The sequence below is a fragment of the Bombina bombina genome, chromosome 6, assembly GCF_027579735.1.
Source record: "Bombina bombina isolate aBomBom1 chromosome 6, aBomBom1.pri, whole genome shotgun sequence".
NCBI classification, from domain to species: Eukaryota; Metazoa; Chordata; class Amphibia; order Anura; family Bombinatoridae; genus Bombina; species Bombina bombina.
In genome coordinates, this window is record NC_069504.1 from 34756049 (window position 1) to 34770492 (window position 14444).

General features: G+C 37.8%; 1 protein-coding gene across 2 annotated transcripts in view; it reads right to left on the reverse strand.

Moving 5' to 3' along the window:
* The window catches only part of LOC128662559 (V-set domain-containing T-cell activation inhibitor 1), a 71646-nt gene that overhangs the window by 22413 nt on the left and 34789 nt on the right, over positions 1-14444 (reverse strand). For both annotated transcript variants that reach the window (XM_053716356.1, XM_053716355.1), the window contains exon 2: positions 3801-3895. In XM_053716356.1, coding sequence (XP_053572331.1) covers positions 3801-3858 — 58 coding nt within the window. In that variant the 5' untranslated portion in view covers positions 3859-3895. The remainder of the gene's footprint in view (positions 1-3800; positions 3896-14444) is intronic.

Consider the following 14444-nt stretch of genomic DNA (forward strand, 5'->3'; position numbering starts at 1 on the left):
ATCATTCCTGAATTAATCATTATGGGCTAGATTACGAGTGGAGCACTAACAGTTCCGTGCGAGCGAAAAGGAGGTTACAGCAGGTGTTTGCGCTTGTCAGGTTTTGTCTCATCATAAATTTAAAATAAATGCAATCTCTTGAGCACATTTGAAGTTAACGTGCATCGGGTTGACTGTTTTGCGAAACAGAAAAGTGTCACAAAACACATCAAAAAATATATTACAAAGTACAATTACACTAATAATAACACTATCTAATAAAAATTATTAAAATAAAATATTGTACAAAAAAGTTAGAAGGGCTCACATATATGAGGTCTCACGTGGTAGAAAAAAGGCTTCAAATGGCTTTCACATAGACATACATACATGTCTAAATATACCTATGTATGTGTACTGTATATATACTGTATAAATATACTGTATATATATATATATATATAATTATATATATATATATATATATATATACTATATACTGTATATTTACATATATAGTTATGTATTTATATGTGTATTTATGTTTTTACAGACATATATACACATTTAAACACATACATATTTATACATAGACATTAATAAAGTGTTATAGTGTATATTTACTGTAAATATTTCACATTCCAATGTTCTGCACATAGTACAAAGTATTTGTAAATAGATATTCCTCTATATATATATCTGTATATATCTATACCTATATGTAATCATGTATATATATAGTAGCCAAAGAAAATGCACTCTCAGGACTTTCACAATCAAGTTACTTTATTCCTGTAACGTTTTCGGAGGTCTTGCCTCCTTCATCAGCATGCTGATGAAGGAGGCAAGACCTCCGAAAACGTTACAGGAATAAAGTAACTTGATTGTGAAAGTCCTGAGAGTGCATTTTTTTTTTGCTACTATTTATTGCAAAGTTGCACCCAGGCAGTTTTCCTCTGAGGGCAAGATCTGGTGTTTTGGATACCTATATATATATATATATATATATACTGTACCAAAATACCATCATATACTGTATATATAGAAATATGAATTTATGAATAAAAATAACATATTCTGCTTTGTGAAGAACATTGGAATGTGAAATATTTATATTTGCATGACGGGGTAGTGCACTTGGGAATATGCGATCAGGTTTGCGTGGGAGTAGGGTGTTAGGTTTCTTTCCACTTTTTTTGCTCCATTGACTTCTATTAGGGAATACGTTATCGAGCTTACAATATTGTAAGTTCGGCTTTTTACGCTTGTCGGGTTAGCGCTTGAGGGAAAACAGTTACCTTTCAACGTGTAATGCTAGCGCAACCCAACAAGCACAAAAAGCTTACGTCTAGCAGAGATAGCGCTCCACATGTAATCTGGCCCTAAGAAAGATAATAAGCCAGTTAATTCAATCAGTCCCATGGATATAATTCTGACAGTACAAATAGTTAAGTATAACTATAAATATCATATTATTAGGTGTCAGCTCCTATGTTGACACAATGGTGTGACAGACAGAGGTTATAATGATGTCATATGAGGTTGTACAGTAGATGCTATTTACTATATTCAGGTTGACTGGCAACTAAACTTAGCAACTGACCTTACAGCTCCAACTGATGGTGACAAATTCAGAATGGGAGAGCTCCAGTGAACTATCTGAACAACATCATACTCAGCAAGAGTCACAGTGACCTTCCTGCCACAACACCATACTCAGCAACAGACTTTTAGTAACCTACCTGCCACAACACCATACTCAGCAACAGAGCATCAGTCACCTACCTGCCACAACACCATACTCAGCAAGAGAGTCACAGTGACCTTTCTGCCACAACACCATACTCAGCAACAGACTTTTAGTAACCTACCTGCCACAACACCATACTCAGCAACAGAGCATCAGTCACCTACCTCTCACAACATCATACTCAGCAAGAGAGTCAAAGTGACCTTTCTGCCACAACACCATACTCAGCAACAGACTTTTAGTAACCTACCTGCCACAACACCATACTCAGCAACAGAGCATCATTCACCTACCTCTCACAACATCATACTCAGCAAGAGAGTCACAGTGACCTTCCTCCCACAACACAATACTCAGCAACAGACTTTAAGTAACCTACCTGCCACAACACCATACTCAGCAACAGACTGTTAGTAACCTACCTGCCACAACACCATACTAAGCAACAGAGCATCAGTCACCTACCTCTCACAACATCATACTCAGCAAGAGAGTCACAGTGACCTACCTGAATGCCATGATACTCAGCAAGAGAGTCACAGTGACCTACCTGAACAACATCATACTCAGCAAGAGAGTCACAGTGACCTACCTGCCACGACACCATATTTAGCAACAGACTCTCAGTAACCTACCTGCCACAAAACCATACTCAGCAACAGAGCATCAGTCACCTACCTCTCACAACATCATACTCAGCAACAGAGTCACAGTGACCTACCTGAACAACATCACACTCAGCAACAGAGTCACAGTGACCTACCTGAACAACATCTTACTCATCAAGAGAGTCACAGTGACCTACCTGAACAAAACCATACTCAGCAACAGAGCATCAGTCACCTACCTCTCACAACATCATACTCAGCAACAGAGTCACAGTGACCTACCTGAACAACATAATACTCAGCAAGGGAGTCACAGTGACCTACCTGAATAACATCATACTCAGCAAGAGAGTCACTGTGACCTACCTGAACAACATCATACTCAGCAAGAGAGTCACAGTGACCTACCTTAACAACATCATACTCAGCAACAGAGCATCAGTCACCTACCTCTCACAACATCATACTCAGCAACAGAGCATCAGTCACCTACCTCTTACAACATCATACTCAGCAACAGTCACAGTGACCTTTGTGAACAACATAATACCCAGCAAGAGAGTCACAGTGACCTACCTGAACAACATCATACTCAGCAACAGAGTCACAGTGACCTACCTAAACAACATCATACCCATCAAGAGTCACAGTGACCTACCTGAACAACATCATACTCAGCAAGAGTCACAGAGACCTACCTGAATAACATCACACTCAGCAAGAGAGTCACAGTGACCTACCTGAACATCATACTCAGCAAGAGAGTCACAGTGACCTACCTGCCACAACACCATACTCAACAGAGCATCAGCCACCTACCTCTCACAACATGATACTCGGCAATAGAGTCACAGTGACCTACCTGAACAACATGATACTCAGCAAGAGAGTCACAGTGACCTACCTGAACAACATGATACTCAGCAAGAGAGTCCACAGTGACCTACCTGAACAACATCACACTCAGCAAGAGAGTCACAGTGACCTACCTGCCACAACACCAAGATAAGCAGCAGAGCCTTAGTACCTACCTGTAACAACACCATACTCAGCAACAGAATGTCAGTGACCTACCTGCCACACCCATGACCATCCTTACACCCACAATCACCTATGATTTCACCTCTCCCAACACAGCTCCACACACTGACCCCCCCCCCCCCCATTCACCTCCTGAGATAGCCAGCCACAAATGTTTGGAGGTATGATAGAATAGATCCTGAAATTTAACTTAACTTTAAAAATAAGCACAAAATAAATGTATATTATTAAAAGGGGTCAGTTAGTTGGTATATAAGAAAAAATAGAAGCAGATAAGCATTTATAAAGATATCTGTTAACTAACACTGCAAATCACATAAATATTAGTGAATTAATTATCCGGACCATTCTCATAGCAGTGATATTTTACTTTGTATGTAACACTTATATAATACCCAGCAGGACAAAGTGACACATCTCACCTGGGATCAATAGAACTGTTGAAAGAAGAATCCACACAACGTGCGTGAGATAAAGCATGGTGATGCTCACATTGATGTTTATGGTGTCACAACCACTGATGATAACAAAAGGACACAAATACAGTTATTAGAAATACACAGTTAACCATATATAGGTATCCTCAGGAGCAGCAATGCATTGCTGTTAGCTAACTGCTGATTGGTGGCTGTACATATATGCCTCTTGTCATTTGCTCAATCTAAGGCCCTGATATTCAAAACCTCTTTGCTCAGTTGAGATATTCTAAAATCATCCTCCAGCACTGTGAGATCCCTAGTGAAATATTTAAAAGGCAGATTTAGCTTTACTTCTCCAAGGGGCGTTCCCTGCATTTCTGTATGCCAAGTACAATATATGTCACTGCATGACATGAGAGTTCTGCTGCATTTACACTTTGTGCTTTGTGTTTTATATCAATTTACACTTCAGATTAAATGTTATTACATTTAAACTTTGCACTTTCTGTTTTGTATTTTATTTTGTGTACAGCAGTGTATTTAGATTAGGCTTTTACAAATTCTGATTACAGAGCAGACTTCACAGAGGCAGAACTCACTGAATTTTCTAAGAAAAGGGGAGGAACCTGGAAATCCCAGAGAGATGAGAGATGCCTTCCATAGAAATTAATGAAGCTGTCTGGGTTACAAAATCTCACATGGGAGAGCAAAGGTAACTGGAGAACCCCTGAGGCTGATATAAAGGCCTCTAGTTATCAACGTGTCTACTTACCTGCCATCGCCGGCCCCAATACGCCCGCCTAAGCTCGCCTACCATCGCCGCCGCGGACCTGAATACGCTCGCCAAAGTTATCAATAAAGCTGTCAAAAAGCCGCGCACCAAGTATGGGGCGATGAGCAGCGGACTGTGATAGTTATCATTCATCCGATCTCGCTGCTCTTCGGCTTTTTCACAGTTTTATTGATAAGCTGTCACTAAGCACCCACACTAAACTACACTGTTCTACCCCCTATACCGGTGCCCCCGGAGCCCCCCGCAACTAAATAAAGTTAATAACCCCTAAACCGCCGCTCCTAGACCCCGCCGCAACTATAATAAATGTATTAACCCCTAAACCGCTGCTCCCGGAGCCCACGCCACCTACATTATACCTAGTAACCCCTATCCTGCACCCCCTACACCGTCGCCACCTATAATAAATGTATTAACCCCTATCCTGCCGATCCTGGAGCCCCCGCAACTAAATAAAGTTAATAACCCCTAAACCGCCGCTCCTAGACCCTGCCGCAACTATAATAAATGTATTAACCCCTAAACCGCTGCTCCCGGAGCCCACCGCCACCTACATTATACCTAGTAACCCCTATCCTGCCCCCCCCTACACCGTCGCCACCTAAAATAAATTTATTAACCCCTATCCTGCCGATCCCGGAGCCCCCCGCAACTAAATAAAGTTATTAACCTCTAAACCGCCGCTCCTAGACCCAGCCGCAACTATAATAAATGTATTAACCCCTAAACTGCCACTCCCGGAGCCCACCGCCACCTACATTATACCTAGTAACCCCTATCCTGCCCCCCCTATACTGCCGCCACCTATAATAAATTTATTAACCCCTCTCCTGCCCCCCTACACCGTCGCCACCTATAATAAATTTATTAACCCCTATCCTGCCGATCCCGGAGCCCCCCGCAACTAAATAAAGTTATTAACCCCTAAACCGCCGCTCCTAGACCCCGCCGCAACTATAATAAATGTATTAAACCCTAAACCGCCGCACCCGGAGCCCACCGCCACCTACATTATACCTAGTAACCCCTATCCTGCCCCCCCTATACCGCCGCCACCTATAATAAATTTATTAACCCCTATCCTGCCCCCCCTACACCGTCACCACCTATAATAAATTTATTAACCCCTATCCTGCCGATCCCGGAGCCCCCCACAACTAAATAAAGTTATTAACCCCTAAACCACCGCTCCTAGACCCCGCCGCCATTATAATAAAATTATTAACCCCTAAACCTAAGTCTAACCCTAACCCTAACACCCCCCTAACTTAAATATTAATTAAATACATCTAAATATTATAACTCTTATTAACTAAATTATTCCTATTTAAAACTAAATACTTACCTTTAAAATAAACCCTAATATAGCTACAATATAAATAATAATTATATTGTAGCTATCTTAGGATTTATTTTTATTTTACAGGCAAATTTCAATTTATTTTAACTAGGTACAATAGCTATTAAATAGTTATTAACTATTTAATAGCTACCTAGTTAAAATAATTACAAAATTACCTGTAAAATAAATCCTAACCTAAGTTACAATTACACCTAACACTACACTATCATTAACTAAATTATTCCTATTTAAAACTAAATACTTACCTGTAAAATAAACCCTAAGATAGCTACAATGTAATTAATAATTACATTGTAGCTATTTTAGGATTTATATTTATTTTACAGGTAACTTTGTATTTATTTTAGCTAGTTAGAATAGTTATTAAATAGTTATTAACTATTTAATAACTACCTAGCTAAAAGAAATACAAAATTACCTGTAAAATAAATCCTAACCTAAGTTACAATTAAACCTAACACTACACTATCATTAAATTAATTAAATCAATTAGATACAAATAACTAAAATTAAATACAATTAAATAAACTAACTAAAGTACAAAAAATAAAAAAAACTAAGTTACAAAAAATAAAAAGTTACAAACATTTAAAAAATATTACAACAATTTTAAGATACTAACACCTAATCTAAGCCCCCTAATAAAATAACAAAGCCCCCCCAAAATAAAAAAATGCCCTACCCTATTCTAAATTACGAAAGTTAACAGCTCTATTACCTTACCAGCCCTTAAAAGGGCCTTTTGCAGAGCATGCCCCAAAGTATTCAGCTCGTTTGCCTGTAAAAAAAAATACAACCCCCCAACATTAAAACCCACCACCCACACACCCCTACTCTAACCCAAACCCCCCTTAAATAAACCTAACACTACCCCCCTGAAGATCATCCTACCTTCAGCCGTCTTCAGCCAGCCGACCACCGATGGAACAGAAGAGGACATCTGCAGCGGCCGAAGTCATCATCCAAGGGGCGCTGAAGAAGTCTTCCATCCGATTGAAGTCATCATCCAAGGGGCGCTGAAGAGGTCTTCCATCCGATTGAAGTCTTCATCCAGGCGGCGTCTTCAATCTTCATCCATCCGGAGTGGAGCGGAGCCATCTTCAGACGAGCCGACGCAGAGCCATCTTCTTCCACCGACGACTTCCCGATGAATGACGGTTCCTTTAAGTGACGTCATCCAAGATGGAGTCCCTCAAATTCTGATTGGCTGATAGGATTCTATCAGCCAAACGGAATTAAGGTAGGAAAAATCTGATTGGCTGATTGAATCAGCCAATCAGATTGAAGTTCAATCCGATTGGCTGATCCAATCAGCCAATCAGATTGAGCTCGCATTCTATTGGCTGCTGCGGATGTCCTCTTCTGTTCCATCGGTGGTCAGCTGGCTGAAGACGGCTAAAGGTAGGATGATCTTCAGGGGGGTAGTGTTAGGTTTATTTAAAGGGGGTTTGGGTTAGAGTAGGGGTGTGTGGGTGGTGGGTTTTAATGTTGGGGGGGGTTGTATTTTTTTTTACAGGCAAAAGAGCTGAATACTTTGGGGCATGCCCCGCAAAAGGCCCTGGGCTGTTAAGGTAATAGAGCTGTTAACTTTCGTAATTTAGAATAGGGTAGGGCATTTTTTTTATTTTGGGGGGCTTTGTTATTTTATTAGGGGGCTTAGATTAGGTGTAAGTAGCTTAAAATTGTTGTAATATTTTTTAAATGTTTGTAACTTTTTTTTTTTTTTGTAACTTTGTTTTTTTTTATTTTTTGTACTTTAGTTAGTTTATTTAATTGTATTTAATTGTAATTATTTGTAGCTAATTTATTTAATTAATTTAATGATAGTGTAGTGTTAGGTTTAATTGTAACATAGGTTAGGATTTATTTTACAGGTAATTTTGTATTTCTTTTAGCTAGGTAGTTATTAAATACTTAATAACTATTTAATAACTATTCTAACTAGCTAAAATAAATACAAAGTTACCTGTAAAATAAATATAAATCCTAAAATAGCTACAATGTAATTATTAATTACATTGTAGCTATCTTAGGGTTTATTTTACAGGTAAGTATTTAGTTTTAAATAGGAATAATTTAGTTAATGATAGTGTAGTGTTAGGTGTAATTGAAACTTAGGTTAGGATTTATTTTACAGGTAATTTTGTAATTATTTTAACTAGGTAGCTATTAAATAGTTAATAACTATTTAATAGCTATTGTACCTAGTTAAAATAAATTGAAATTTGCCTGTAAAATAAAAATAAATCCTAAGATAGCTACAATATAATTATTATTTATATTGTAGCTATATTAGGGTTTATTTTATAGGTAAGTATTTAGTTGTAAATAGGATTAATTTAGTTAATAAGAGTTATAATATTTAGATGTATTTAATTAATATTTAAGGTAGGTGGGTGTTAGGGTTAGGGTTAGACTTAGGTTTAGGGGTTAATAATTTTATTATATTTGTGGCGGGGTCCGGGAGCGGCGGTTTAGGGGTTAATCAGTTTATTAGAGTGGCGGTGGGGTCCGGGAGCGGCGGTTTAGGGGGGAATAACTTTATTTACTTGCGGCAGTGTAGGGGGCGGCAGATTAGGGGTTAATATGTATAATGTAGGTTGCGGCTGGGTCCAGGAGCAGCGGTTTAGGGGGTAATACATTTATTTAGTTGCGGCGGTGTAGAGGGGGCAGATTAGGGGTGTTTAGACTCGGGGTACATGTTAGGGTGTTAGGTGCAGACATCTCCCATAGGAATCAATGGGATATCGGGCAGCAGCGAACATGAACTTTCGCTATGGTCAGACTCCCATTGATTCCTATGGGATCCGCCGCCTCCAGGGCGGCGGATTGAAAACCAGGTACGCTGGGCCGGAAAAGTGCCGAGCGTACCTGCTAGTCATTTGATAACTAGCAAAAGTAGTCAGATTGTGCCGAACTTGCGTTCGGAACATCTGGAGTGACGTAAGAATCGATCTTTGTCAGACTGTGTCCGGCGGATCGAAGCTTACGTCACTATATTCTACTTTTGCCGGGCTGTAGGGCTTGATAACTACAGCGAATCAGCCTCGCCACAAATACGCTGCGGAATTCCAGCGTATTTGCGGTTGACGGCTTGATAACTAGGGGCCATTGGCTCAGTTTGTATAAATTCCAAATTAAACTGAAATGTTTTCACTACAATTTAATTTGATTTTGTCTGTATTTTATTATATTTTACTTTTTTGTTAGCAATAAGTCTATTGTGAATTTTAAGCAAACTGCAGCGGCATACAGCTGGCGAGATAAATCAGTGAGACCAGCTTGTTTAAAATGTTTATAAAACTTCTCAAGACCTGTGAGAGAGCTTTAGACACACCCAGGGAACTGCCCTGTCCCTTTCCCTTTTTATAAATGTGTCAGTTTTAGTGCAATGCAATTTGTATAAATAAACAGAAATATATGAAGTATAATACTGATTTGTAAAAGTAACACAGAAGTGTAAAAAAACTATCATATCATGCAGTGTTGTATTACACTGGGCTTGGGTCTCCTTCATATATACAAATGACAGAGATCTTACAGTTTCTTTTGAATATTCAGTGAGTTCAGCAAACAGAAACTTTATTTTAGCCCCCGGGTTCTCTTTTTACCTTCTCTCCCATGTGAAATTTTGTATCCAAGAGAGCCTCATTACTTTCTATGGAAGACACCTCTCATCTCTCTGAGATTTCCAGGTTCCTTCCCTTTTCTTAGAAAATTCAGTGAGTTCTGCCCCTGTGAATTCAGCACTATATTCTTTTTTATCATTCATGAATTTTTATCAATTTGCTTGTAAAAAAAAGTTATTACCATTTTTAATCTATTTCTGAAAATTGCATGCTCTATCTGAATCACGAAAGAAAAAATTTGGGTTCAGTGTCCCTTTAATTTTTTCACGATCTAGGAATCCATGATCGCTCCCGTTTTGTGCATGCGAATTGGTATAGTTTAGGAATTCCAATATGACATCATCGGAATAATACTGAAGACTCCAATTCAATGATCTGTGAAAAAAGCAGCTCCTCTCTGTCTTGCATAACATAGTACTGAATGAATAAAGTTATTCATTGAGTACTATGTTACAACGCAGATCAGAATGGGTTCGCCGATTATCGCATGCACAGAAGAAAGTGAGTTCGCCGATTAGCGCATGCTCAGTTAAACTGAGCATTGTGAACGTGCTTTTCAGAGTAGTAGAGAGCGAGTGAGACTGTTCTATACGTCAGAGGGCAGAAAACCAGGAAATAGGGGTTGGGAGGAGTCAGTATCGGAACTGTAGGGATTTTTTATATATATATCTTCTGAAAAATAGAAAAGTAATAGATAAAATAAGTTAGCGATTCATTTCTGGTCATATTAGCAAATGCATTGATGTGTTCAAATTGGAAAAAAACGTTACCGTCACTTTAAGGACCAGGGCTATTTTTACATTTCTGCGGTGTTTGTGTTTAGCTGTAATTTACCTCTTACTCATTTACTGTACCCACACATATTATATACTGTTTTTCTTAGACTTTCTAAAGATACCATTATTTTCATCATATTTTATAATTTACTATAAAAAAACACGTTTTCTAACTTTGACCCCCAAAATCTGTTACACATCTACAACCACCAAAAAAAACACCCATGCTAAATAGTTTCTTAATTTTGTCCTGAGTTTAGAAATACCCAATGTTTACATGTTCTTTGCTTTTTTTGCAAGTTATAGGGCAATAAATACAAGTAGCACTTTGCTATTTCCAATCCATTTTTCTTTTTTTCAAAATTAGCGATAGTTACATTAGAACACTGATATCTGTCAGGAATCCCTGAATAAACCTTCACATGTATATATATATATATATATATATATATATATATATATATATATATATATATATATATATATAGATTTTTTTTTTAGTAGAGAACCTAAAGTATTGATCTAAACCCATTTTGGTATATTTCATGTCACCATTTCAACGCCAAATGTGATCAAATAAAGAAATTTGTTAACTTTTTCACAAACTTTAGGTTTCTCACTGAAATTATTTACATACAGCTTGTGCAATTATGGCACAAATGGTTGTAAATGCTTCTTTGGGATCCCTTTTGTTCAGAAATAGCAGACATATATGGCTTATGTTATGCCCAGCAGTGAATTGGTTAATTAGGTAGCTTGTAGAGCTTATAGGGTTAATTTTAGCTTTAGTGTAGTGTAGAAGACAACCCAAAGTATTGATCTAGGCCCATTTTGGTATATTTCATGCCACTATTTCACCATCAAATAAAAAATTGTTGAATTTTTCACTAACTTTAGGATTTTCACTTAAATTATTTACAAACAGCTTGTGCAATTATGGCACAAATGGTTGTAAATGCTTCTCTGGGATCCCCTTTGTTCAGAAATTGCAGATATATATGGCTTTGGCATTGCTTTTTGGTAATTAGAAGGCCGCAAAATGCCGCTGTGCACCACACTTGTATTATGGCCATCAGTTAAGAGGTTAATTAGGTAGCTTGCAGGGTTAATTTTAGCTTTAGTGTAGAGATCAGCCTCCCACCTGACACATCCCACCCCCTGATCCCTCCCTGACCCCCTCAAACAGCTCTTCACTCCCCCACTTCACAATTGTCACTGCCATCTTAAGTACTGGCAGAAAGTCTGCCAGTATAAATAAAGATGTTTGGGTTTTTTTTGTTTTTTTTAAGATTTTTTTTTTAATATTTGATCTGAAGTGTAGGATCCCCCATTACCCCCCAACATCCCTGATCCCCCCAAACAGATCTCTAAGCCCCCCCTCGACCTATTGGCTGCCATGTTAGGTACTGGCAGCTGTCTGCCAGTACCCAGTTTACTAAAAAAATTCAGATTTTCTGTAGTGTAGCTGCCCCCCTCAATACCCTCCCCCTCCCAGATCCCTTTCCCAACATTTTTCCCCCTCCCTCTCCCTTTCCCTCTCCCTCCTTGGACTTAATGTAGTGTACACGTGCATGCTCCTGCCCCCTCTTGCACTCCAGCAGATTCAGGCACAGTAAGAAAAAAGATCCGGAACTCCCTCCAGCAATGGGACGCCCACTCGCCTCACTGCTATGGCTCCTACCCACCAACGATCGGCACCATTGCTGGCCAATGCAGAGAGTGTCTCAATATCGAGGCATCACTGCAATACCGGAAAGAACAAACCAGGACGCTGCAGATCCCTGCTTGGTGAGGGAAAGCCGAACGCTGCCAGAGCTGAGGGAGGAGTCACAGACCCGTGAGGTGCTAGCAAGACGCGGCTAAGCAAAAGCCACAAATGATACCAGAGAACGAGGAAGGAGCAGCACTCGGGAGGCACTTATAAAAAAAACCCCACTGTTTATTGAAAAAAGTTAAAAACAGAGGCATAGAACAGGTAAGAAAACCCTTACGTGTTTCATGCCGCAAATGGGCACTTAATCATAGGGATAGGTATTGCAACTTGACACCCCCTTCTTAAAGGCAAAGTGACCAATCAAATACCTGGACAACAGTTTGAAAATACATACACACTATAAAAACATGCTTATTTAAAAACATAACATATATGGAATCAGGAAAAAAGCTAGCAATATAAAAATACACTTCCTAATACAAATATTTTCTTGTGTAATATCATAGTGAAAAAAAAACAAGCAAACTTTTATTAACATAAAATGTATATTTGTATTACTTGATGTGCCTATCATGTATAGCAAGTGTAGTTCAATATGAGAGTAAAAGTCATTGACATAGTAAGAAGGCCAATAAGGGGAGGGGAAAGGAACAAATTATTAATTAAACAGGAGATGCTTTGGATTTATAAACTGAGGACCATCACTCCAGGTGGAATAAATAGGGAATGGGATATGAGTCTCTTTGTAGGATAAAGTTACTGATACAGTTGACATATTTTAACTGTATCTTGTTAAAATTATGTTTAAATTATGTATATCCATAGTTCATAACAACACTATATAACACTACCATTCACGATCATATAGCAGCATTGTCACAATCAATGTTCCATCTTCTCTGTGAAATATTTAGCATATGCTTAATCAGAGATTTAGGTTTGTGTTGAGTTTCAATATCTGTGTTTACCTACATTGATAAGATTCAGATATGATATCTGTATAATCATTGTCTATTATATAGTTAAAGTTTATGTTTTTGGAACTTATGAGAATAGATATAAAACTTATCCTTTTACAGACTTAAGAACATCTTACCCTAGTATTGCAATAGGTGTTGTCCCTTCTCTCCTTAGAAACCACATACTATATTACCGAAAATTAAAGTGTCCACATGTGACTAATGGGTTAAGTCACTAAGCCTTCATTTATCATTCTTTCATTTATTATTGTTTTCTGTATAATGTAAATATTTTCAATTGGTATTTAATATTAGATGTAAATTTGTGATTTAGTGTGTGTTTTTATACATATGTTCAGGGCTATGTTCAGCACTACTCTTTGTGATGTTTGAAGAGCAAATTTTGTTTACATGCAGATTATTCTGTCATAACTTGTGTGCAGACGAACTAGGTCCTAATACATTTAATATATTTAACACATCCAATTTTTTAATACATTTGAATATATTTAAGCATATTTTGTAATAAATGTTGATACATCTCACCATTCTGTGTATCTCATGCCACATTATCATTACACATCATATATTATCTTCCCATTTTTGATAGACTACACTTGCTATACATGATAGGCACATCAAGCAATACCAATATACATTTTATGTTAATAAAAGTTTGCTTGTGGCTTTTTTCACTATGATATTACACTACAAAATATTTGTATTAGGAAGTGTATTTTCATATTGCTAGCCTTTTTCCTGATTCTATATATGTCACATTATCATGTTTAATTAAGCATGTTTTTATAGTGTGTATGTATTTTTAAACTGTTGTCCAGGTATTTGATTGGTCACTTTGCCTTTAAGAAGGGGGTGTCAAATTGCAATACCTATCCCTATGATTAAGTGCCCATTTGCGGCACAAAACGTGTAAGGGTTTTCTTACCTGTTCTATGCCTCTGTTTTTAACGTTTTTTCAATAAACAGTGGTTTAATTTTTGATAAGTGCCTCCCGAGTGCTGCTCCTTCCTTGTTCTCTGACATCACTGCAATACCCTGAAAGCGCCTGAAAAGGATCACAATCACTTCCAGCGTTGAAAACACTGAGGACATGCAGGGTACATCCTTGGTCATTAACGACCGTTTTTTGTAGGACGTACCATGCACGTCCTTGGTAGTTAAGGGGTTAAATAAACAACATGTTATGTGCAATCTAATTTGTAAACATAAACATAAATATACAAAGTAATTTGTTAAAGTTACACAGAAAACTGTGACTGCATAATCGGAATTTTTAAAATCTCAATGCTAAATACAGTGCTGTATACAACTTAAAAAAATAGAAAGTGCAAAGTTTAAATGTAATAAAATGTAATCTGATGTATAAATTGATATAAAATACAAAGCACAAAG